The following is a 26,585-nucleotide window of genomic DNA, read 5'->3' on the forward strand; positions in this document are numbered from 1 at the left end:
TGGATAAAACAATAGGATTAAAAGTACATATTTAGTTCATCCATCCATCCATCCATTTTCCAACCCGCTGAATCCGAACACAGGGTCACGGGGGTCTGCTGGAGCCAATCCCAGCCAACACAGGGCACAAGGCAGGAACCAATCCCGGGCAGGGTGCCAACCCACCGCAGGACACACTCAAACACACCCACACGCCAATCACACACTAGGGACAATTTAACCTGCATGTCTTTGGACTGTGGGAGGAAACCCACGCAGACACGGGGAGAACATGCAAACTCCATATTTAGTTCAACATCTTTTAATTCTTTTCAGTCCCTTTCAGAAGAACACTTTAATATGTGTTATGACCCACTTGAGTTAGGTTTTGATTCATTTATAATGAAAACATGGAGTCTTCAAAAATGGGTAACTGTTACTCAGCAGAGATGCTTACCAGCTCTCTTATTTCTGTCCTCTGACTATAAAACTACTAGCTGGTTTGTGACATTTTTGCTTTGATGCATTATTTACAGCTACCTTTAAATGTCTTCTACAGGTTACCAGTGGAGTGATAATTCTCCAGTTAGCTACACTAACTGGGGACCTAATGAACCAAACAATCATCTGGGCAGAGAGAATTGTGTTGAGATGGGAATCACTGCAAATGGCTCCTCTTACTGGAATGACCTCAACTGTGATGCTATGAGAGACTGGATCTGCCAAATTCCAAAGGGTCATCAGCCCATCACACCACCAGATCCTCCTCCAGATGTGCCAGGTGTGTTATTAGCTATGATTCTGTATTTTGCAGGCGAAACACCTTATGATCTTATAGGGAACAACATGGTTCCTTTGAATCATTTGTTATTTTAGAAAAGTAGAATATGGAATGGCAGCAGGGTGGTGCACCGAGTAGCGCTATCACCTCAGGGATTGAACGTCCTTGGTTCAAATCCCGTTTTGAAAGCTGTCCATGTGAATATTCTTTTGATGTTTGCAAGGCTTAATCCATGGGAGCTGCTAAAACAGCACTGCTACTCTAAATTTAAATAACTTTTGACAATGTTAATATTGGAGAAACTTGGCTCAGATGACTACATACTGTAAGAATAAAGGTCTATTTTATCTCTTGTCATTTAATGTAATTATAGCACCTGATTGTGGCAAAAATCCAGGATGGCGAAAATATAAGGAAATCTGTTACTATTACAATGACACTGACATTACTGATGTCTACACCGCCATAATGCGATGTTATGAAGAAGGGGCGCAACTTGTTTCTATTGCTGATGAAGAAGAACAGAGTTTCCTCACAGGCATGGTGAGAGTGTTATCTAGATTATTTCTTACCAGGAGGAAATACATTCAGTGCATTGCATCCTTTTGATTTTCCACATTTTTTATTTTATTTGCTTCTTCTTCAGTGGCCTCCCCACATTAAGTATACCTAATCCATCTGAGCTGTGCTCTTCAAAATCTGAAGTTAATTTGCAGTATTTGTGGCCCATTAAAGTTATAAAAAGTATGCTGACAGATAACATCCTGCACTGGATGTGTATCCCACATGGAGGCTGCAGATTATAGTTCTCTACCATCTATCTAGTAGTAATACAACATCTGCAGTACTTAATAGGTACAGGAGATCCCTGGTACTGCATACAAAAGAGCTAAAATAGTTACTTCTACTTCACCTTAGATCCATCCAGGGTGCCAGGGACATCCCTTAAGACAACCAATATTCTCAGCAGAGAAAGGGCACATAACAGCAGTCCCCTAAACGTTTAAACATTATGGTATCTTTTCATAATAGCCTAAGGTAGCTCTGCTTGATCTCTTTTAGGCACTTTTGTGTGGAAGAATTATACTTCCATCCATTATCCAACTCGCTATATTCTAACTACAGGGTCACAGGGGTCTGCTGGAGCCAATCCCAGCCAACACAGGGCACAAGGCAGGAAACAATCCTGGGCAGGGTGCCAACCCACCGCAGGGCGCATACACACACACACCAAGCACACACTAGGGCCAATTTAGAATCGCCAATGCACCTAACCTGCATGTCTTTGGAATGTGGGAGGAAACCCACGCAGACACGGGGAGAACATGCAAACTCCACGCAGGGAGGACGTGGGAAGTGAACCCAGGTCTCCTTACTGTGAGGCAGCACTGCTACCACCGTGCCACCGTGGAATTATACATTATTTTATAAAGTTTAATACATATGGATACTCATACAATATATATATATGTATATATTACTATTATAAAACAAAAGATTTCCTTTTAGCCTCATCTAAAACTTGGTGTAGCTCAAATCATGTGATAAGTTGGGTATTTTAAATCTCTAACTTTCCTAGTAACTTTTCAGCCTATAGAATGATTTAATACTTGTTAGCAGTCTTTCTTATCTATTTCTGTATAAGCTAAGGAATCTCTTTGTCTAGTCAAAATGAGTGTCCCCTAATCACTCACCTATAGATCTTTCAAATGAATAAATACAAATGTATCTAAATATATACCCCAAACCTTTTTACAGAGTGATTTTTGGACATTTTACTGTATATAATCCACAACACTGATTGCCCCAGAGGACTTAACTAAATATTAGTCCGCTGTCACTTACTTACCAAACGTACTCCAAATCCCCTTCCTTCGCTTTCTCTGGTTTCACTTTCTCCTGACAATTCCACCTTTGTCCAGTCTCCACTTTGACTCAAAGTTGATTGAACTGCTGATAATGAGGCTGTAGTAATCAGTCATTGACTTGTTCCTTCTGTCCATCATCCTTCTGATCAGTGGGAGCTGTTCCCATTTGATTTGATACTCTGCATGCAGGTAGAACAGAAAAGCGTATTTATTAAAAAATAAATCTGGCATTACTCCTCTGATTACAAATTAAAACTCAATTTATATCAGTCTTGATAAACCATGATATCATGGCCAGCCTATACACTGGTACAGTGAGTGTTGTGCAGAGTGGAGGCAGGACCTCTGCGTTTTTCCCAGTTAATTCTGGGGTTCATCACAAGTGTGTTTTTGCACCTACTCCATTCAAAACTTGCATGGACTGGGTGATGGGTAAGGTCGTGGGGTCCAGCAGCTGTGGGGCATCTGCTGGTGAAGAATTAATCACTGATCTTGACTTTGCTGATGATGCTGTGATCTTCGCAGATTCAATTGAGGCTGAGAGACAATTGAGAGACTGAGCGAGGTGTCTGAGTGTCTGGGCTTATGAGTGTCCTGATAAAAACTGAGATCCAGGCCTTTAATGACCTCTTGGGCACAGCCATCAGCAGTGTGTCTGTCTGTGGAGGGAGTGTCGACCTTGTCGAGAGGTTTACTTACCTCAGTAGTGACATCCATGTCTCTGTTGACTCTTCCTATGAAGTCAGTTGACGGATTGGGAGAGCATGGGGGTTCATGAGGTCGCTGGAAAGGGGTGTGTGGTGCTCCCGATATCTATGCAAAAGCACGAAGGTCAAAGTCTTTAGAGTCCTTGTGCTTCGTGTCTTGCTATACGGTTGCGAGACATGGACGCTATCCAGTGACCTGAGACAAGGACTGGACTCCTTTGGTACTGTGTCTCTTCGGAGAATTCTTGGGTGCCGCTGGTTTGACTTTGTGTTGAATGAGCAGTTGCTCATGGAGTCCCGAATGAGGCACATTACCTGCATTGTGAGGAATTGTAAGTTACAGCACTACGGCCATGTAGCGCAATTCCCCGAGGGTGGTCTGGCTGTCAGGTTCCTCATTGCTGAGGTCCCAAGTGGCTGGACTAGACAAAGGGAACGCCCACGTAACACTTGGCAGCGGCAGATAGAGGGTCTTTTCCCGAGGGTGGGACTGGACCACATGTCTGCCTATTTTCCCAACCAGGATCCTGAACTGTTTCGTCATGTGGTAGATGCGGCAATGTAACTGTACCAGTGGATGCTCCCCAACCTGACCTGTTCTGACCTTGATAAGCACCAAAGTTGTGTGCATTTTTCCAGAGTTTATGTCCAAATACTACCCTTTTATTCTAAATTTGTACTCATTTGAAAAGTAACAAGTGTTTTCCATTTGCTTTTTTAAAGGATCAAGAAAGTATCCTTTTGGCATTTTGGGAAGATTGGTAACATTTTAGGTACTTCCTATAATGAATCTCTTAGTCTGCCTGGGGCCACCATCCTGGACATGAATCTTGCACCCAAATGTCCTCTTGACCTCCTAGTAGTGATGGACCAACCGGGAGTGAGAGATGCAACAATACTGAAATTCACCAAAAGTGCACAGTTCATGTTCATTAAACACACTGTGCATTAGAAAAGGAAAAGTAAATATCAAAATAGTTAAAATCAGGTCAAATTCCATTGGCAGTATCTCCCAAAATGTCCCCTTTGACTCTAGCCTTCAAAGAAGCAGACACATGCAGTTGATTTATGGTCATGCTGACTGCAGTTCCTCCCTCGGTGACTTCTCCTGTTTATGTTGCCTTGTGTCAACAAACCTGAAGCTGTGAAGCCCCAAACTCGACCGCACCTCTGTGCTACTTTACTTCAACCTCCCATAGGTTTGGCACTTGCCACCTCCGATACGTACCCGCAGAGCATAATCTGGATCCACTTTCTCCCCTGTCTCCACAATCCCGTAGCAGACTTTGTCTCAAGCACTCCTTCCTTTCATTCTCCCTCTCTGTTTATCCTCAATTAATTTAATTCCCAGTGCAACTAATGAAGAGCGGCCACACTGATCTTAAAATTGCATGTGCCTCTTTACAAGTCTACTCCCTCGTCAACTGCACCGCCATCACTTCATGTTTTTACCTGCACCACCTCAATGTGCAGGCCCCACCGCATTTCAAACTGCGCTTGCTGTTTTTTGTTTTTTTTAAACTGGCTTTGTGACATGAAGACCTATCCTTTTATGTAACAAGACTTCATCAGTAAAAATTTCTTTATGTATTACATAACTGTATGTGACTAATAGATTATAAGTAGTACCAAATCAAAAGTTTTGATCACAGGATTCATCAATTTGAGTTTCTAGCCAGTCTTTTTAAAATGGTTCTATGTGTGCCATGTTGGCCATTTGGGTAAGAGAAGTTCTTTTGTTTGTCTTGGGATGAAGTTCATATTTTGTACGCTGTTTGGTTTCTTGTGTCAGATTTTCCCTTAGAAACAAAACGCACTGCTGATTAACAGAAGATAATTTAGCACTAACAAGTTTAAATAATTTAAAGCAAAAAGAAATAATGAAAAACTTGTAAAAATTAAGTATGTATACAGTACATGTGTATGAACTGGCTACAGCTAGTTTAAGGTATGCATCATACCTTAAAAAATATAATATTTAAAAATAATTTCACATTCAAGTAAAATAAATAAATTTTAATTTTAACATACATAATGTATTTGTGTTTATTTGCAGGTTGGAAAAGGATCGATTGATTATGCATGGATTGGGCTGAAAGAGGACGGAATAACCAACGGTGAATACAGGTTCGTTATACAGTACTAGGAAATCCACAAGAGTCCCTGAAACAAAATTGGACAATCTGAATTAGTTGAACATGTCCACTTTGTTTGCACACATTTTATTCATTTTGAGCTGCAGAGAAAGAGGATTAAGTGATTCTTAATGTGAAGTCTCAGCATCTTAGGTCACATAAATATCGGAAATAATCAGCCATATTTCAGCAAACTACCTTTAAAACGAAAATGTAACGTTTTATCCTATTATCACCATTTTGACATTGTGGCATATGTTTAATTTGTTTCTGAATAATTAGGCATGATGGTCACAGCTTTCATTAAGGGCTGCATATTGATTAATTATAATATTTTTTGTCCTGTGTTCCCCTGTGTTATTTTGGACTACGCTTATATTTATTGCTTGTGCAAAAGATAAACTTAAATAGACGCCAAATGAACTTCTGTTTGAAATCCACTTACTGTTCAAGACTGTGTTTTTATATACAAAGTCCGCTCCTTCACCTTCATGTAGAATGTTGGTATACATTTTATTTGCATGTTATTTTGTATCATTTAATATAGTACTAATTATATCTACTGTATATAGATAGAGACAGACAGATAGACGTGGACAGACACTGATAGACACACATACACACATTGAGTGAATTCAGAAAGCATTCAAATCCTTTCACATTCTGCACACTTTATTGGTATGCAGATTTAATTTTAAATGGACAATTTACCATTTTTGCCCATCAGTCTACACTCAATAACCTTTAATGACAAAGTGGAAACATGCTTTCAGAAAAATTTGCTTATTACAAATGAAACACTGAAATCTCTCATTCATAAAAGTATTCAGACTCTAAATTTAGTACTTTGTAGAAGCCCTTTCTTTCAGTCTTCTTGGGTAATTCTCCACAAGGGTTTGGACAGTTTATTCCATTTTTCCAACCAGATTTCCTCTAAAGCTCCATTATATTGGATGGGAAACTTCTGTAAACTACCATCTTCTGGTCTCTCCACAGATGGTCTATAGCAGGTGTGTCAAACTCGCGGCCCACAGGCTGCATGTAGCCCACAACAGAAATCTGTGCGGCCCGCATCACAGATCCCAGTTAGCACTAAACTTGTACAAAATGATTACTATCGTTTGTGATTGAATCATTCTGCATCTTCGTTGTTACTTATTGACTTTTCTTACTTCCACCTTCTAACAAAAGCGCATTTTCCCATGGCATTACCGTACCGGAAACGTCATCTGCTAGTATAGTTGCAGCTGCGGCGTCATCTCCTTGATACTCTAGGCATGACACTAAACCCTAATCCCCCAATCCCCACGAGCCTTGACCAATGTTAATGAGCCGCGACGTCGCAACTGAAGTGCTAGGCTGCAGCAGCCTGGCACGCTACACTACTGGTGGGGCTGCTGAGATTGGCCACTGGGCAGAACTGACCATCACGAGTAGTAATAGCTTGTATATTTTCATGGTTTTTTTGCTCTAGTTTTATGTAATTTTGTGCTAGTATTGTAATGAACAGTTAGTGCAGACTACAGCTGAAGATATGAAGTGGATGCAAGAAGTTGGTGAGTTGTTTATTAACAAATATTTGTGATTTTGATTTTGTAAAATTACTGTAGGTCAGGGGGCTTTTTGCATATCGGCTTATTTTACAATATAAACTTTGAAGTAAACTTAGTAAAGTAAAATTTGATTTTTGGAGGATTTGTTTTCCAACTTGAATTACTGAACAAGTCCTGCGGTGGGTTGGCACCCTGCCCGGGATTGGTTCCTGCCTTGTGCCCTGTGTTGGCTGGAATTGGCTCCAGCAGACCCCCGTGACCCTGTGTTTGGATTCAGCGGGTTGGATAATGGATGGATGGATTACTGAACAATGAATTCAGTGAGCGTTTTCGTGATTTCAGTTCACACGAACAGGACTTTGCGCTGTTTATGTCACCATACTCTTACAAAGTTGAGAATGCGCCTGAGAATATCCAAATGGAACTGATTGAACTGCAGTCAGGTTCTATTCTGAAGGCAAAATACAACGAAGTTAGTGTGCCAGGCTTGTATGCTTACCTGCCACCCTTGTATGTGCAGATCCATAAGTTGGCATCGAGAGTACTGTCTATGTTTGGAAGCACTTACCTTTGTGAGCAATTGTTTTCGTTAATGAAAGCCACCAAAACCCCACATCGCTCAAGACTTACCGTCGAGCACCTTTCATCCCTCATAAAAGTTGCAGCTGCACAAGATTTCAAGCCTGATATTGACAAACTGGTTACTAACAAGAGATGCCAAGTGTCGGGACAAAAGAAATAGATCTCAGACTGTACGACTCCTATATAAGGACCTAGCTAAGAGGCTAAGACTCTAATTGTATGCTGTTGTATGGAAATAAATTGCTTTTCTTTAAACTTTAAACTTTGTAAATGTTACATTTTTTAAAGTTTTCAATATTGGAAAGAAAGCTACAGTAACTTTGTATAATAGTATTTGTTACAATGCGGCCCACTGACGCACGTATGGCAGTCAAAGTGGCCCACCATTGGTAGTGAGTTTGACATGCCTGGTCTATAGTGTTTAAGTCTGGGCTTTGGCTTGCCCACCCATGGACAGAAACTTGTCCTGAAGCCTCTCTAGCATTGTCTTGGCTGTATGCTTTGGGTCTTTGTTGTGCTGAAAGTTGAACCGTTGCTCCATTCTGAGGTCACATGCACTCTGGAGCAGATGTTCTTCAAGGACCTCTCTGTATTTGGCTGCATTCATCCTCCCCTCAGTTCTGACCATTCTCCTTATTCCTGCACCATCATAGCATTAGGCCGCCATCACCATGCTTTACGTAGAAATGATATTAGGCAGGTGATGAGCAGTGCCTGATCTTTGACAGTCATAATGCTTGGAGTTCTGCCCATTTAACAGAGAATCATCTTCCTAAAGCTCTCAGAGCTTTAGCCGTCATATGTCTTTTACTCAAGAGTGGCTTTTATCTAACCACTCTACCATAAACCTCTATTTGATGGAGTGCTGCTGAGATGGTCATCCTCCCGACAAGTCCTCCCATCTCAGCAGTGGACTGACAATTGGGTTCTTGGTCATCACCTGACCAAGGATCTTCTTGCCTGGTTGCTCAGTTTGGCCAGATGACCAGCTCTAGGAAGATTCCTAGTGGTTCCACGCTTCCATTTCACAATTATTGAGGCCACTACGCTCCTGGAAATACTGCAAGCTTTAGAAATGGCTTTATATACCCTTGCCGTCATCTGTGCCTCACCACAAAGAGTTCCTTGAACTTCATTACTTGATTTTTGTCTTGACATACAGTTTGAATTCTTGGACCTTATATACACAGGTGTGTGCCTTTCTAAATGACATCCAAACAATTCAGTTTGCCACAGGTAGCCACCAGTCAAGTTCTAGGCACATCTCGAGGAGAACTGAAGCAAGCAGGATGCACCCAAGAAGAATATGGAGTGCCACAACAAGGGGTTTGAATAATTACATGAAAGACATTTTACTTTCTGAATGCACCATGTATAATGTATGAATATTTGTGTATGTAGTCCAATCAGTGGTGCACTGCAACCATTGATACTGAGGTCTATGTTGATGACTTAGATTTTAACCCTTCTTAGATGGGTGGCACAGCTAGTGTGTATATATGTATATAAACTAGTTGTGTAAGCCCATGCTGTAAAAAGCCTGCGGTCCTAGAAACTATTGAAATTGTCAGAAAAAAATTGAAATGTAGAGATCTCAGGTAATTGAAAGGAACTACTCTGGACGTCTCTCTCCTAGGATGCTTCGTTTTGCCGATGTGCTCTCCTCGCTTGTGTATTAGCAGCTAAGCAACTGTTTCTTTCTTCTGAGGTTTTGTTTTGCTGATGTGCTGGCCTCGCTTGCGTTATTAGCGGCTAAGCGAGTTTTCTGTTTCCTCAGAGGTGGAGCCCTTACCCCGTCTCCACCTCTCACTTCTGGGCCGGACAGACACACACACTTCCACCCGTAGACGTATACTTATAAGATATACAGTAGATAGATAGATAGATAGATATATTGCATGGGCGGCACGGTGGCGCAGTGGGTAGCGCTGCTGCCTCGCAGTTAGGAGAAATTTTTGACAAATCTAAAGATTTCGCTCCTCCCCCACAGACAATAGGTTATGGAGGTGGGGGGAGTGCAAAGCAAAAAATGAGAAAAGGTAGATAGTGAGTTCGCTTCCCGAGTCCTCCCTGCGTGGAGTTTGTATGTTCTCCCCGTGTCTGCGTGGGTTTCCTCCAGGTACTCCAGTTTCCTCCCATAATCCAAAGACATGCAGGTTAGGTGCATTGGCGATCCTATATTGTCCCTAGTGTGTGCTTGGTGTGTGTGTGTGTGTGTGTGTGTGTGCCCTGTGGTGGGCTGGCGCCCTGCCCGGGGTTTGTTTGCTGCCTTGCACCCTGTGTTGGGTGGGATTGGCTCTAGCAGACCCCCGTGACCCTGTAGTTAGGATATAGCGGGTTGGATAATGGATGGATGGATATATATCTCATTTATTTATTCATACATTTTTGCCTTTAATTCACTAAAATTTCAAAATAAAGTTTAAGAGCCTTAGGTTAAAGAGATCAATATAAACAGTAACATTTACATATCTGAAGTAGAATTTTAGCACTTTGAAAAGTTTTGAGTATCCAAAGGCTTTGTTGCCCAAACTATTTGTCAGATTCATTAAGGCTTAGTTAGCAGAAAGGCAGATATTGTGTCACCTTTAAATAATTTTACTGACAATATTGAAACCCTTTCAAAGACTCCACAAATTGATTTTCCACTTTTTGGTGTGCTGTAGAGAGATCTGAATTATTTTTTTATTGTTATTTTTTTCTCTTTAGCTATTGAAAACGTTCCCAGCCTCATATATTGCACTTTTAACAGCTCAGTACAAAAGTAAGCAGTGGCTTTGCTAATTGTCCTTGAGCACAATTCACTGTACCACTAAATTTGTTGTTCTGCAACATGGGTGCATTTGAGTCACCGTAATCTATGTATCCACTGAATTAAACAAGAAATCAAAAAGTGATTTCTAATGCTACGGAATACAGGATTTGTAGACTTCTACTGAATCATCTGTTATGGCTACAAACAGACAGGCCAGATCTAAATATGCTTGTTTGTCGCACGTTCGCATATGAAAGAGAATGGCTAATGAATATGTGTAAAGAGTTGGAGTTTGAACTCAAGTTCAGAGAAATCATGGAAGTGTCTGCAAATATTGCCAAACTTGGTGAAACGCACTGCAGTCAATGGAGAAGGACTAACTGAACTAGATTTGATGGGATTATAATGGTGCAATCATCAAGTGTCACTGAGGGCTAGGGAAACATCTGCCAACTATCCTAGACCGATTATTGTGGCCAAAAATGTGACCTGAGCTTTCAAAGAAGAAAGAATGCAGTCAGAGATGCACAATCATAGATTTTGTCAAAACAAGCAGAAATACCGAAATCATAGTGAAAAATCAGATAAAATGTGTAGGTCTTTAAAAGGCAGAAAATTCAAAGTGGCTTGTCCTTATTGAAGCCACTGGCTCATTATATTTTTTGAAGTCACACTGAAGGCTCTCAAAACTGTCTGTGCTGATGTTTCACGCTTTTTCTGCTATCAAAAAGATAGAAACGTCTTATAAATAGTAATAAATCTTTCATTATTATTATTTTATAGAGTCTCTTGTGTTTTGGATGGGAGTCAGGCTCCTTCAAGGCTTGTTTTTATCTGCACATGGCTAATTATGCATGCATAAGGCATGTGCCTCCTTCTCTTATACTGATATGGAACTCGAAGATGGACCTGCACATTTGGTGACAAGCAAAGACAATTCGTTATTTATGCTCTATATGCTTCATAAAATTAAAATTTTGAGAACCTGTATTATTTAGTTATCTGTTTTACCACTAACCAAGTCTCACAGAGTCTGTAATGCAAATGATTAGCATTATATACCCAGGGGATGGTCCTATTCAATATTGTCCGTTACAGCTCCTTGTGGATGTCATGCTGGCCTTGCAAAGCATTATGGGGCGCTGGGGAAAAAGTTCTCCTAAACTGGCCGAATTATCAGTAAATAATTTGACAGACAAGGGTGAACCCAAACACAGTTAATTCACTGCGAATAACGTTTTTGCAAAATTCACTGATCAATACTAGTAAGGAGGCATTATTGAATTTTTCAGATCCTTGACTTAAATTTGTTTTTGGAAATATAATGTTGATGTTCCATATTTTCACTTGAGCATTTTTGATGGAAAAATACAAGTGATTTAATAGTCAAGCAATCAGTTAAAAAAACGCTTTGTGGTTTCGGCACAGGAGGTAAGCTATCATGAGTCCCTATGTCAGAAAGGATCAGCATCCCCTCAAAGCAGACCACTTACTCAGATAACTTAATGACCTTTTTTTGCCCTGCAGATGGTTTGACATGTCGCCAGTTACATTTATCAACTGGGCAGCAAACGAGCCTAATGATGCGAATGGAGAAGAACAATGTGTTCAAATGAGCAGACATGCAGGTAAGCAAACTAAATGAGGCACCAAGTCGCCATTATCTGTCTGTGATTAAAAAGACGCTCATTCGTCACTTCTGGATGTTACAAAAAAGTAATCTAAAGCATAAAAAAAATAAAAAAGACGTATTATCTTTTGAGGCTGTGGTCTCAGAACTGTTGCCTAAAGCTTAAGGGGAAAATGCTGTGACCTTGGAATTACAGTGATCCCTCGCCATATCGCGCTTCGCCTTTCGCGGCTTCACTCCATCGCGGATTTTATATGTAAGCATATTTAAATATATATCGCGGATTTTTCGCTGCTTCGCGGGTTTCTGCGGACAATAGGTCTTTTAATTTCTGGTACATGCTTCCTCAGTTGGTTTGCCCAGTTGATTTCATACAAGGGACGCTATTGGCAGATGGCTGAGAAGCTACCCAGCTTACTTTCTCTCTCTCTCTCTCTCTCTCTCTCTCTCTCTCTCTCTCTCTCTCTCTCTCTCTCTTGCGCTGACGTAGGGGGGTGTGAGCAGGGGGGCTGTGTGCAGCTGCTTCCTGAAGGACATGCTGCACGGAGCTTCGCATACTTAAAAGCTCAAAGGGCACGTATTGATTTTTTTTATCTGTCTCTCTCTATCTCTCTCTATCTCTCTTCCTGCTCCTGACAGAGGGGGTGTGAGCTGCCGCCTTCAACAGCTTTGTACTGGCGGTGCTTCGCATACTTAAAAGCCAAAAAGCCCTATTGATTTTTTTTTTGACTGCTTGCTTTGCACTCCTTTGAAAAGGAAGATATGTTTGCATTCTTTTAATTGTGAGACAGAACTGTCATCTCTGTCTTGTCATGGAGCACAGTTTAAACTTTTGAAAAAGAGACAAATGTTTGTTTGCAGTGTTTGAATAACGTTCCTGTCTCTCTACAACCTCCTGTGTTTCTGCGCAAATCTGTGACCCAAGCATGACATTCTAAAAATAACCATATAAACATATGGTTTCTACTTCGCGGATTTTCCTATTTCGCGGGTGGCTCTGGAACGCAACCCCCGCGATGGAGGAGGGATTACTGTACTTGAATGTAACGATTTTGACAAGTTCATGTTACTTATGTAAACTCATGTGAAAATACAAGTTTGAACCCTAGTACTGTTTATCTTTTTCTTTTTTTTCTTACGTGTTACAGAGTTTCTTTCTGAAAGATGACATGCCTATTCACCGTGTAAAATCTGCTGAATGATGGTGAAGTCCTCCTAGTAACATTCATATACTGTATATTTAAGATGGTATACAATTAAAATATTGTAATAATTTCAATCCAATGAAAAATATTTCAAAATGTCATCCTTACATAATACTAGGAAGGCTGAAAATGATGCTCTAAACTGATGATTTCTTCCCAAATTTTACATATAAAATAATTTTCACTAAAGTATCAGGATTTATATTGTGACTAATCTTCTACATATCATATGAATTATAGGTTGATATAAAAATGAAAGAAAATTATGTGTACAATACTTTACAGAGGGTGTCACAGTGCACATTGGTTTAACTGGAGCTTCATGGTCCCAGGTAATTTAATTCAAATCCCAACGTGGCCACAATCTCTGTGGTGGTTGCCAATTCTTTCCATTTCCAGATAAAGTAAAACTGGACTTAATAAATCTCTCCAAACTGGTCCATTATGAATGAGTTTGTAAGCATCAATGCAGTTGTGTTCCATCCATTACCTGAGTATATTCAGAGGATGGGTTGATGTGTGAATCTTTAGTGCTGATTGATTTTAATTAAAAAATATCCAAAAATCTGCGGTGGGCTGGCGCCCTGCCCAGAGTTTGTTTCCTGCCTTGCGCCCTGTGTTGGCTGGGATTGGCTCCAGCAGACCCCTGTGACCCTGAAGTTAGGATATAGCGAATTGGATAATGGATGGATGGATGGATAGAAATATCCAAAAATGGACACTGATCATTTTTGTATGCCAAAAAAACGTTCCACATCCATTGTTAACGTTTAAGTGAAAATGCAAGCAAAGAAGTTCACACAAAAAGCAAGGGAACGACTGTAAATACCCACAAAAAATAACATCTCGATTGTAATGTTTACTTAAGGCTACTGTGTTCATTGCTGTTGTGATCCCTGCACGCCTGCAGTGGGCATCTTCCTGAACCCGGGACATTGATAGTCTTGGCCGGGATGGACTAGTGCAATGAGCACACACAATGACAAGAAGGGTGAAAAAGTGTTTAGTGCTTTTTATTAGAATTGAGCACTGTCCAAATAAATAAATGCAGTACAAGTTCAAAATTCTTCAATAAATAAATATTCCAATAAAATTCAGTGTTCTGTGAGGAAATTAAAATCAAATAAATAACAACAAATCATCCAATTTCTTCCCCCTTTGCTTCTCTCTCTCTTGTCTCACCCTGCCCACCAACACGCAGGTATACTCAGCTGGGCTGAGGTACTGGCAAATGCAGTCCATAAACGACTCCCATCCCTGTTGTCACTGTGGAGTCCAAATCCTTCACCCTACTGCCATCTCTCATAGTTTGCAGGATCCCTGGAGCATTCAATTGCTCCTACTCTCAACTGTTTGATTATGTCCACCTCTGGATTGCCCCTCACTCTGCTCCTTCAGGGAGTTTTTCTTGATAGCGTCTCCACCTTGTGATCACATTGGCTCCCATGTGAGTTGTTCTCCAACTTCTCTTTCACTTCTCGATCTTTTTCATTGAACTCGTTTCCTTGATTCTTTTCTTTCCTTTCTCTGATCCCCTTTCTTTCTCTTTCAGGTTCTTTAGAGTTTGTGAGTGCAGGTACTTTCAGTTAATGAATGACCCATGAAGGAATGAGGAAACCGGCCAAGCTGATTTCGTTTACATGTGAATACGAGACCAGCCAATATCCCCACTAAACACTCCAGAGCCACATGGCTTTGCTGCGGCACACTCTTTTTATGTACTAGAATCCTGCACGCCACGGACCTCTAACTCGCTTTACCACAGCTCTTTATTGTGCTAAGCACATTGCTGTATACATTACTATAAATGATATGACATTCAGTTAGAAAACTGTACACCTCTATAGCTTTCCATTTGCAAGTAAACTGTCTTTCTATCTGTTACATCAAAATTTAAGAAGAGTGTCAGGAATGTTCCATTAGCAAGTTAGCTATTAAGGGGGATACATAAACTTCCATTATCTATGTAGCTATGCAATATGTATATTTTGTTATTGTGAAGCAAATACCTTTGTGAATTTAAAATTAACTTTAATATAATCACACATGCTCTTTCAGATATTTTTGTTTCATTGTACAGATTTTATGACAGATTTTAGAAACCGGGTGCTATTTCTCGTTTCAAATCAGTCATTCCCATTGTTCATAAACTGACCACTGAAGCAGCCATGAGAGGCATTTGAAGCAATGGCGTGCTTGATCTTCTGGCAGAAGTTTCAACCCCCAGGACTGAGCAATGTGCAAATTATGCACTTCCATTTTTATGTTTTTTTTTGTTTTTTACACTGTGCTTTAAAAATGGAAAAACTATTGTTTTTTTCCAGGCATAACACCATATTGGTGACAGTCAAGCTTCTAATGTTTCAGTAATGTTGTAATCTTCTGTTGTCAAAATGTGCTTCCTAATCCTAATCCAAAATATTTTTCACATCCTGTACTTGATAAAGGCTTTTGGTCATTTTAAGACTCCAATCAATATATATATATATATATATATATATATATATACAGTAATCCATCGCTATATCGCACTTCGACTTTCGCGGCTTCACTCTATCGCGGATTTTATATGTAAGCATATTTAAATATATATTGCGGATTTTTTGCTGGTTCTCAGATTTCTGCGGACAATGGGTCTTTTAATTTCTGGTACATGCTTCCTCAGTTGGTTTGCCCAGCTGATTTCATACAAGGGACGCTATTGGCAGATGGCTGAGAAGCTACCCAACCAGAGCGTGTATTACGTATTAAATAAAACTCCTCAAATATATCGTGAGCAGGGGGGCTGTTTGCACCCCTGGAGGATATGGCCGCTCCTCAAAAAACACTGAAAGATTACCTTCACATGGCTCCCTTCCTTGCTGGGCTTACCTGTGGCTGCTTTGTCAAGTGATATGCTTCCCGCACGGTGCTTCGCATACTTAAAAGATCAAACAGCGCGTATTGATTTTTGATTGTTTGCTTTTCTCTCTCTCTCTCTTGCTCTGACATTCTCTGCTCCTGATGGAGGAGGGTGTGAGCAGAGGAGCTGTTCGCACACTGGCCTAGAGGATACGGACGCTCCTCTAAAAAATGCTGAAAGACTACCTTCACATTGCTCCCTTCCTTGCAGCTGCTTTGTCCAGCGGTGCTTCGCATACTTAAAAGCCAAACAGCCCTATTGATTTTTGATTGTTTGCTTTTTCCTCTCTCTCTCTGACATTCTCTGCTCCTGACGCACACTCCTTTGAAGAGGAAGATATGTTTGCATTCTTTTAATTGTGAGACAGAACTGTCATCTCTGTCTTGTCATGGAGCACAGTTTAAACTTTTGAAAAAGAGACAAATGTTTGTTTGCAGTATTTGAATAAAGTTCCTGTCTCTCTACAACCTCCTGTGTTTCTGTGCAAATCTGTGACCCAAGCGTGACAATATAAAAATAACCATATGTAGCGGTCAGGAGCCGCTAAGATTCACACCGCCAAAGAAGTCGGTGATTTATTTATTTTAAAAGCAGAGATCCCAGGAACGTCCCCAGCCTTGGATCGACCCACACACTCTCACCACAGAGACAAATAAGCACACTGGGAATGGCAAACAATTATAAATATAATGACACGAATTGAGTAATAAAAACAGTAATACCACCCCTGACCCCTTCGGCGATATTACACATACACAAAATAAACACAAACACCACACAGCCAAGTCCATATATAAGAAACAGGTTGAAAGACGAATAGTGACCAAGTTAAGTCCAGCGATCTGTAAGTTGCAATGGAGAAGGGAAAATACAGTCCTACCGGTATTTACTGATGAGGTTGATGGTTGATTCGGGAGCGCTCCACTCTTCCGGAAAATCCAATAATCCAATACAGCTCTCAGTGAACAAGTAGACAGACAATCCAGACCCCAACAAACGAATACAGTCCAAGACACAATGATCACAGTTCAAATAACAGCAGGAGAGACGACAAATAACCGCAACAAACAATACAAACCAAAAACAAAACTTTCTTCCTCTTTGCCCTCTGCCCTCCTTTTATCTGCCTGTGGCTACCTTTGACCCCAGCAGCCCCAGCAGGGACTGCTGGGAGATGCAGTTCTTAAGTAGCACTGCTACAATCCCCACCCCCAGGCCATGGTGTACGGCCGAACCAAGGCTTGAGATTGGAGATGTTTACCGTGTCTATTTTTTTAGTCCCTGGCAATCCCCACTCTATTGCGTAGGTCACAGGTCCCTTCTTTTGGACAACCGTAGCCGGGGCGAACCACTTAGGAGCCAGTTTAGCAGTAAATTTCTCAGAGGCTTTGGAGAGGGGATGAGTCCTGATCCAGACTTTCTCCCCAACGGAGAATTGCACAAGCTTATGTCTCTGGTTGTACGATTGAGATTGTCTGGACTGGGACCTCACCATTCTCTCTTTTACCTGTTGTGTGATGTGTTGGATACTTTGCAAGTGATTGTGTAGTGATGTGTCTGGTTTAGGTGGGTTGAGTTCAATAATCCTTTCCAGAGGACCGTTTATCTGTCTGCCTAAAGCTAACAATGCAGGGGTTTCACCTGTAACCTCGTGCACCGCCGTGTTCAATGCGAACCGCAGCTCAGGCAGCCACTTTGTCCAATCCTGATGGTGGTCTCCGACGAAGGATGCTATCATGGTCTTCAGGGTACGATTCACCCGCTCAGTGCGATTTGATTGGGGATGGTATGCTGTAGTTTTCAGGTGAACCACCCCCCATTGTTTCCACAACTCTTCGGCCTCTGAGCCGGTAAATTGCGGGCCCCGATCTGTGATGATGTTCTTCAGCACCCCCCATCAGGTAAATATCTCATCCTTCAGGGTGGAACATATCTTCTTGGCGGTGGCATTAGCCAAAGGGAATAGCTCCACCCAGCGAGTAAAATAGTCCACAACCACCATCAGGTAGGTCTTCCGGTCCTTGCTAGCAGGAAATGGTCCCATTAGGTCCACGCCTAGGCTTTCCCCCGGGGTAGTGACGGTTACTGGCTGAAGCTGTCCCGAGGGGAGACCATGTGGGGTTTTGTATTGCTGACAGGTGGTACAAGTTTGGACATGGGACCAGACGTCTTTGCGTACAGTCGGCCACCATGCCACCTCCAAGATTTTAAACAGTGTCTTAGTACGTCCAAGGTGACCACCGATCGGGCTATCATGATAATACTGTAGGAACTTGGGCACATATGTCTCGGGCACTACCAACTGATAATGGTAACCCCGATCTTTTGTTGGAACGCAGCGATAGAGTGCCCCTTGAAGTTCCCTATAATGTATGCGGTCAGGCCTCCCCCCCGAGCCCTCTCTCAACTCCTGACATACAGGACTGGCTGCTTGAGATTGAACGATTTCCTGCATGTTCAGGGGAAGATCAGGTCAAGGGTTAGAGACCGATACCGCACATACCACTGGTGCGGGCTCGTGAACCCGTGATAAGGCATCGGGCACAACGTTAGCACTACCCTTCCGATAGCACACCCTGAACGTGAACTGTTGGAGGCGCAATAACCACCTTGTTAGCCTAGATGTGGTCTTCGGGCAATTGAATGCCCAGGTCAGAGCCCTATGGTCAGTGTAGACTTCAAACGATGTTCCCTCCAGGAAGTGCCGCCACTTTTCCACGGCCCACACGACAGCGAGGCATTCCTTCTCGGTGGTGGAATAATTATACTCGGCGCCCTTTAGTGACCGAGAAGCATAGGCCACCACTCTTTCCTCTCCTTGGCTAGTTTGGCATAGAACGGCGCTGAGCCCGAGGTCACTTGCGTCAGTGTGGACCTGAAAGGTTAATGACGGATCAGGCTGTGCCAGGACTGGTGGCGATATCAGGGCCTGTTTGAGTCTTTCAAAAGAGTCCTGGCACGTTGGTGACCACTCCCAGGGGATCCCTTCCTCAGCAACTGGAACAAAGGGGCAGCGATGTCGGCAAACCCATGCACAAATTTGTGGAACCACCCAGCCATCCCCAGGAAGCGCTGGAGACTTTTTACCTCCTGGGGAGCTGGGTAGTCCAAGATGGACTTAATTTTCTTCGGGTCCACTCGGACCCCGTCTGCTGACACCACATGGCCGAGGAAGTTCAGATGGTCTTGCTGAAATCTACACTTCTTGATGTTGAGGGTGAGATGAGCCTTATGCAGTTTCTGGAAGATGTGGTCGAGGTCCTTAAGATGTTGTTGGACAGATGGGGAGAATACAATGATGTCATCAATATAAACAAAACAGGTCTTCCCAATGAGTCCCCGGAGTACCTGCTCCATTAGCCGTTGGAATGACGCCCCAGCGTTTTTCAGTCCAAAGGGCATCACCCGAAACTGGAACAACCCCTCCGGGGTGATGACGGCCGTCTTTTCCATGCTACTCTTCCCCATCCTCACCTGCCAATACCCTGACTTCAAATCAAGGGAGCTGAACACTGCTGCCCCATGCAAAGACTCCAAGATGTCATGAATGAGTGGCATGGGGTAAGCGTCATCCAAGGTCTTCTTGTTCAGCTCCCGATAGTCCACACAGAATCGGTAGGTCCTGTCGGCCTTCTGAACGAGTACCATGGGGCTAGCCCATGGCGAGGTGGAAGGCTCGATGACCCCCTCTTCCAACATCTGGCCAACCCACTCCTTGATTATTCCTCTTTTCAGAGGCGACACTCTGTAGGCTCTGTGCCGAACAGGGACAGGGTCGACTGTGTGAATGTGATGACACACCACCTCAGTCCGACCCAATTTGTCCGTCCACACCGAGTGCCACCTCCTAAGCAGTGGCTGAACGAGCTCTGGCTGTTCAAGAATAGCCTTCTCTACTGGGCTGGGCTCATCCACCAACTGCGCGAGATAATAACACAAGTTAGGCCAAACCAGATTGCTTTGAGCCTTCGTCCCAAACCGATGGACTTCACCCCCCGGCAACTCATACTCCAGCCGCGACAGATGGATAGTCAGACCTACCGACACAAGAGAGTCCATTCCCAGCAATAAGGGCATTGACAGGTGGTCATCTTCCAGGATGTAAACCTCTGTCTCCCAGTGTTTCTCATGTAAGCAGAGCCTCATAGGAACCCTGCCCCTGGCCACGTGCGCCCTTCCATCCGCAAGAAAGAATTTTACTTTTGCACTTCCCCTTAATTGCTCATGAGGCACTTCAAGCTTTTCCCACAAGCTGTATTTCATAAGGGTATAAGTGCTCCCTGTATCTACGACCGCCTCTCCAGTAACACCTCGCACTTGTACGGGCAGCACTAAGAGGGGCAAGGTGGCTTGCACCAGGGTGAGATTGGCACGGGGATCCACTGAGGCTTTCCCTCGTGGTTTGGGACAGGAGACATCCCGAGACGTGGGACCCTTTTGAGACCCACTAATCCCGATAGCCGCCCAGTCCTTTTCCACTCGGGACCCCACCTTCACCAACTCATCTACCGACTTCACGACCCCCCTCAGAGTAGCCGCCACCCGAGGGTCACAAGCGTCAAGGACACGTCGCAATAACTCTTCCTCACGCATGTCAGATCGCCACTTAAGGCACAACGCACGGAACTCAAAGACAAAGTCCCTGAGACTCTGCGATGGCTTCTGTACAAAGGTCCGGAGCTTTTCTTCCAACAGCACCTGGTATTCATCTGAGAGGAATGCTTTCAGGAAGGCAGCGCGAAACTCCGCCCAGGTGTTACACTTGTGCCGCTCAGCAAACCACCAAGAGCGCGCCGGCCCGCTGAGTGCCGTGTTCAGGAATCCCCGCAGCTCGGCTCCACTCAGAGGATGTAGTTCCACGAACAAGTCGACCTCCTCCGCAAAGTCGACAATGCCCGTGGGTGCACACTGAGGGGCCAGCTTAGGGAACTCCATCCGCGGCATCGCAACGGACAAGGACGACTGTCCCCAGTTGATCCCCACTCCCGCTAAAGGAGTCGACTGCCCCAGTGGCTGCGTGACGGCACGCCAGCTATCCTGCACCTGCCTCCTGATCTCCTCCCTCATATTGGCTTCCAGGCGCTGCACACACTTCGCGAAGGACTGCTCCAGACGCTGCACCCTCACAACCGCCTCACCGGAAACTCGGGTGGCCGTGGCATCGATGAGATCATGGATGGTTTCATCTCGGTTGAGAAAACTGCCGGCGATGTGATCCACCCGCGTCTCTAGCTGTTCAAGGCGCAACGTCAGGTCATGCAGAAGCCGTCCCTCATCCGTCTTGGGCTGCTCCGGACTGGAGACACACAGGGAATCCAGCAGGCTCAATTCTTCCTCCGGGGCTCTGACCGTAACGTGACGTGGCCTAGGCTGCGGACGTACGTCCACCAGCGGTCCACTCAGCTCAAGCTCCTCGCCCTGCACTGCGCTTACAACAGACATGCTTTAGTCGGATGTGTATGTAAAGTCGGTCAGCAGGGAACGTAATTAACCTGGCTCCTACCCGGCTCGCCAAAATCTGTAGCGGTCAGGAGCCGCTAAGATTCACACCGCCAAAGAAGTCGGTGATTTATTTATTTTAAAAGCAGAGATCCCAGGAACGTCCCCAGCCTTGGATCGACCCACACACTCTCACCACAGAGACAAATAAGCACACTGGGAATGGCAAACAATTATAAATATAATGACACGAATTGAGTAATAAAAACAGTAATACCACCCCTGACCCCTTCGGCGATATTACACATACACAAAATAAACACAAACACCACACAGCCAAGTCCATATATAAGAAACAGGTTGAAAGACGAATAGTGACCAAGTTAAGTCCAGCGATCTGTAAGTTGCAATGGAGAAGGGAAAATACAGTCCTACCGGTATTTACTGATGAGGTTGATGGTTGATGGTTGATTCGGGAGCGCTCCACTCTTCCGGAAAATCCAATAATCCAATACAGCTCTCAGTGAACAAGTAGACAGACAATCCAGACCCCAACAAACGAATACAGTCCAAGACACAATGATCACAGTTCAAATAACAGCAGGAGAGACGACAAATAACCGCAACAAACAATACAAACCAAAAACAAAACTTTCTTCCTCTTTGCCCTCTGCCCTCCTTTTATCTGCCTGTGGCTACCTTTGACCCCAGCAGCCCCTGAGTTCTTAAGTAGCACTGCTACACATATAAACATATGGTTTCTACTTCGTGAATTTTCACCTTTCGCGAGGGGTTCTGGAACGCAACCCCCGCGATCAAGGAGGGATTACTGTATAATTTTTCTTCTGCACTATATGACATAAAATAGGTATAGATTATCTGTTTCACAGTTTTGTCTTTTTTTTGTTTATTTTACAGGAACTTGGTATGACATGAACTGTGGGAAGAAATCAGCAGGATACATTTGTAAAAAATACTTGGGAAACCATCACACGTCACCTCCGCCGACTCAGCCTTGGAGTGGAAACTGTCCAAAAGGTGAGATGCCATGATGAATCATCTCAGATAAATATAAAACAAATGATGAGCAACTACAGATATCCCCATCTGTCCATGTTAGAACTGTTTGGACAACTGGTGACTATCCCACCTAATAACAGCCACAAGCTACCCTGCCATTAATACAAATGAACAGATTTTATAAAAGATAATTACATTTTCTGACATAAATGCTGTTTCACTATCATACAGTGTTCAATATCAAATTCCAGGATGTACATTTGTCTTCTTTTTTCATTCAGATTGTCTGTGTGCACTTAAGTACTAGCTAATTTCATTTTCAAATAATAGAATGACATCTAATATAAATTGCAGTTAAATTAATTATTAAATAACTCATCAAATATTTTAGTATTTCTTCACATTTTGTGGGCATTATTAACTTTTTGGTCAATGGCAAAATTCACAGTGGTCTACAGTCTGTGGTTATTTCAGTCCAGATCTAGATTATCAAGAAAACACAGCAAAACATGTTACTTTTTACAACACAGTAGTAAAACATTTAAATAACTTTATTTAAAGATTTTTTAAAGCCTAGTAATATGCCTAGATATCAACTAAATTAGTGCTCTTCTGCAAATAAGGGGATAAAACAGAGTTTCATTTAAAGAGAAAAGCTTTTGATTGTACCTCATATTATGCCTTCATTGATTTCTGTTGGTGATCGTGATTAAATAATTTTTTCAGAGCCACTGTAAAATTCACATTTGTTTTTTGGAATCAAAAAGTATAAGGGTTGGGACACAGTTTTATAAACTGTGAAAATGTTGTCACCATTGCTGTCTCCTTCTCTGGCCAGTTTTGATCTGATTTAGTTATTGTACAGTCAAGTGGAATACTTCCACTGGCTGTACTGATGATGCTGGGTGTACAGATGACATGGCGGTTCTTATTTAAAAAGTTTTGTCAGTTTTATGTTTTCTCAAGGTGACTTTGGCACTATTGTTTATTGCCATATAAAAGCACTGCCTAACCAATATCTGTCAACACAGGATCTAAAGATGGTCACCATGCTGCTACAGTATTACTGTTAATAAACTTTATTGAAGTAAATTATACACACTATACACACACTAAGGGTGAGTGAGTGTGTCGAGATGCTTAATACCAGCAAACTTTGACAATACACACATCCCATCAGTTTTCCATGTAGTGTCACAGTTCTTGAGGACTGTCTAGAGCTAAAATGGCTAGACGGAAAAATAGCAAACTCAAAACTTAAGCCTGTGCGGATTTGTTTTTGAGCCAAATCGTGCAGGAGAAAGAGGTACTCTAGAGGATCCCTCAAATACTGTAATTCCTCAATTAATTATGAATTCTTGTTGTCAATTGCTATCATAATGACCTATTTTATGAACAGAAAGGTCAGCATCAGAGTGTTAAATAATGACTAAAATGTTATAAAACAGTTCGGGTAACTTGGTTCCCAGGGTGCAAAGCCTACTAACGTTCACATTCTTTTTTTTTTTCTTCATAAGACTGGCTGCTCTTTGGAAATAAATGCTTCCTTTTTAAGGGAAAGCATGAAGGCAAGGATGAGTTTCATGCTAACTGGTCATACGCCCGGAAATGGTGTGAACAACATGAAGCAAGTCTGGCTGTCATCCAAAACCAATATGAAAATGGTAAGTGGATCTCTCAAAAGAATGTAATAAGTAATTACTAGCAAAAATAATTGAAATTGATAGTTAATAGAAAAACTGTTAAAGGAAATGATTTTTTGATTTGTTTCTTAATTGCCAGCTTACTAAAGAGCTTATGCAGTGTACATTTGTCGTGATTGGCTATGCTTAGATCCAAATTCTACTCAAAGTCATCTTATTCTCGTAATATTTTACAAGAGATGATATCATCTGATTTTAGAACATTAGAACAATTAGAACAAAGTAAAAAGCTGGCCCATTCTTTTCACCTAAATTCCCCAAAATAACATCAAGTCGAGATTTGAAGGTCCATAAGGTTTTTCTCCCTCACATTACCTGGTAGTTTATTCCATGTGTCAGTGGTTGATTCCATGAAGAAAAACTTTGTAACATTTGTGCGAAATCTGCAGTGTCTAACCATGACCCCGTGTTCTTTTTCAAAAATGTATTTTGAAGTACAGTAACTGCTTGGATCCGCTGTACTAATTCCCTTCATGGTTTAAACACCTCAGTGATGTCAGCTCTTAATCTCCTTTTAGCTCTACTTGACTTTATTACCTTTCTCTCAGTTTACTTCTCTGTCAAGATGCTAATGTAACCTGTATGTGTGTGCTAGACCATCAATTATGTTGTCTGTTTTTTTTTCAGAATTTACTGTCTTAATCTTCTTTATTTATTTATCTGGTTTGTACAATGCTATATACTGTATATTCTGCCGTTCTTTATTATATTCTGTAAGTGCCTTGAGCATGGGAAAGGCGCTATATAAATAAAATGTATTATTATTATTATTATTGCTTAAACTGAAAAGGTTCATCTCCTTCAGTTTCTCCTCAACGTTTATACCTCTCAGTCCCTGAATGAGACTGGGATATCCTGCAGGGATCACATAGTGAGAACGTTGAGGAAGTTGTTGACTGCACTACTGACTACATCAACTTCTGTATGGACATTGTAGTTCCAGTAAGAACTGTACGCTGCTATGCTAACAACAAGTCATGGATTACGAGTGACATCAAGGGCCTTGTGAACCAGAAGAAAAGGGCTTTTAAAGACTGTGATCAGCATGAGCTCAAGCGCGTGCAGAAGGAACTCCGAGTCCAGCTCAGGGCGGCGAAGGAGCAGTACAGGAGAAAGCTGTAGCAGAAGTTGCAGAATAACAGCATGAAGGAAGTGTGGGATGGGATGAAGATCATCACTGGCTGCAGCTCGAAGCGGGGTACCACCATCCGAGAGAGACATGAAGAGAGCAAACCAAATGAACAACTTCTTTAACAGGTTTGACCACCCTAACCCACTCTCACTCTCACCTCGGAGTACTGCACCCTCCACACATCCTTCTGCTGATACCAGCATAGGAGAGACATCCCCACCCATAATTACAACAGCGCAAGTGAGCAGAGAGCTGAGGAGACTTCGTGCCAGCAAAGCAGTGGGTCCAGATGGAGTATCGCCACGACTGCTGAAGGTCTGTGCATCGGAGTTGGGGGGTCCTCTACAGCGCATCTTCAACCTGAGCTTGGAACAGGGGAGAGTCCCGAGGCTTTGGAAAACATCTTGCATCACCCCAGTCCCAAAGGTATCACGTCCTAGTGAGCTGAATGACTTCCGGCCTGTTGCTCTGACATCACATGTGATGAAGACCATGGAGAGGTTGCTGCTTCACCACCTGAGGCCACAGGTTCAACACGCCCTCGACCCTCTGCAGTTCGCATACCAGGAGAAGGTGGGAGCGGAGGATGCCATCATCTATATGCTACATCGATCCCTCTCTCACTTGGACAGAGGCAGTGGTGCTGTAAGAATTATGTTTCTAGACTTCTCTAGTGCCTTCAACACAATCCAACTTCTGCTCCTTAGGGACAAGCTGACAGAGATGGGAGTAGATTCATACCTGGTGGCATGGATCGTGGACTATCTTAAAGACAGACCTCAGTATGTGCGTCTTGGAAACTACACGTCTGACATTTTGGTCAGCAACACAGGAGCACCACAAGGGACTGTACTTTCTCCGATCCTGTTCAGCCTATATACATCGGACTTCCAATACAACTCGGAGTCCTGCCATATGCAAAAGTTCGCTGATGACACTGCTATCGTGGGCTGCATCATGAGTGGGCAGGAGGAGGAGTATAGGGACCTAATTAATGAGTTTGTTAAATGGTGCGACTCAAACCACCTACACCTGAACACCAGAAAAACCAAGGAGCTGGTGATGGATTTTAGGAGGCCCAGACCCCTCATGGACCCCGTGATCATCAGAGGTGACTGTGTGCAGATGGTGCAGACCTATAAATACCTGGGAGTGCAGCTGGGTGATAAATTAGACTGGACTGCCAATACTGAT

At 42.7% G+C, this 26,585-nt stretch overlaps 1 protein-coding gene across 1 annotated transcript in view; it reads left to right on the forward strand.

The window, feature by feature from the left end:
• Positions 1–26,585, forward strand: part of LOC127527905 (macrophage mannose receptor 1) — a 183,967-nt gene that overhangs the window by 109,099 nt on the left and 48,283 nt on the right. Inside the window, exons 36-41 of the mRNA XM_051928073.1 lie at positions 539–760; positions 1,134–1,303; positions 5,392–5,462; positions 11,888–11,988; positions 22,455–22,574; positions 24,074–24,220. Coding sequence (XP_051784033.1) covers positions 539–760; positions 1,134–1,303; positions 5,392–5,462; positions 11,888–11,988; positions 22,455–22,574; positions 24,074–24,220 — 831 coding nt within the window. The remainder of the gene's footprint in view (positions 1–538; positions 761–1,133; positions 1,304–5,391; positions 5,463–11,887; positions 11,989–22,454; positions 22,575–24,073; positions 24,221–26,585) is intronic.

The sequence above is a fragment of the Erpetoichthys calabaricus genome, chromosome 5 (assembly GCF_900747795.2).
Source record: "Erpetoichthys calabaricus chromosome 5, fErpCal1.3, whole genome shotgun sequence".
NCBI lineage: Eukaryota > Metazoa > Chordata > Cladistia > Polypteriformes > Polypteridae > Erpetoichthys > Erpetoichthys calabaricus.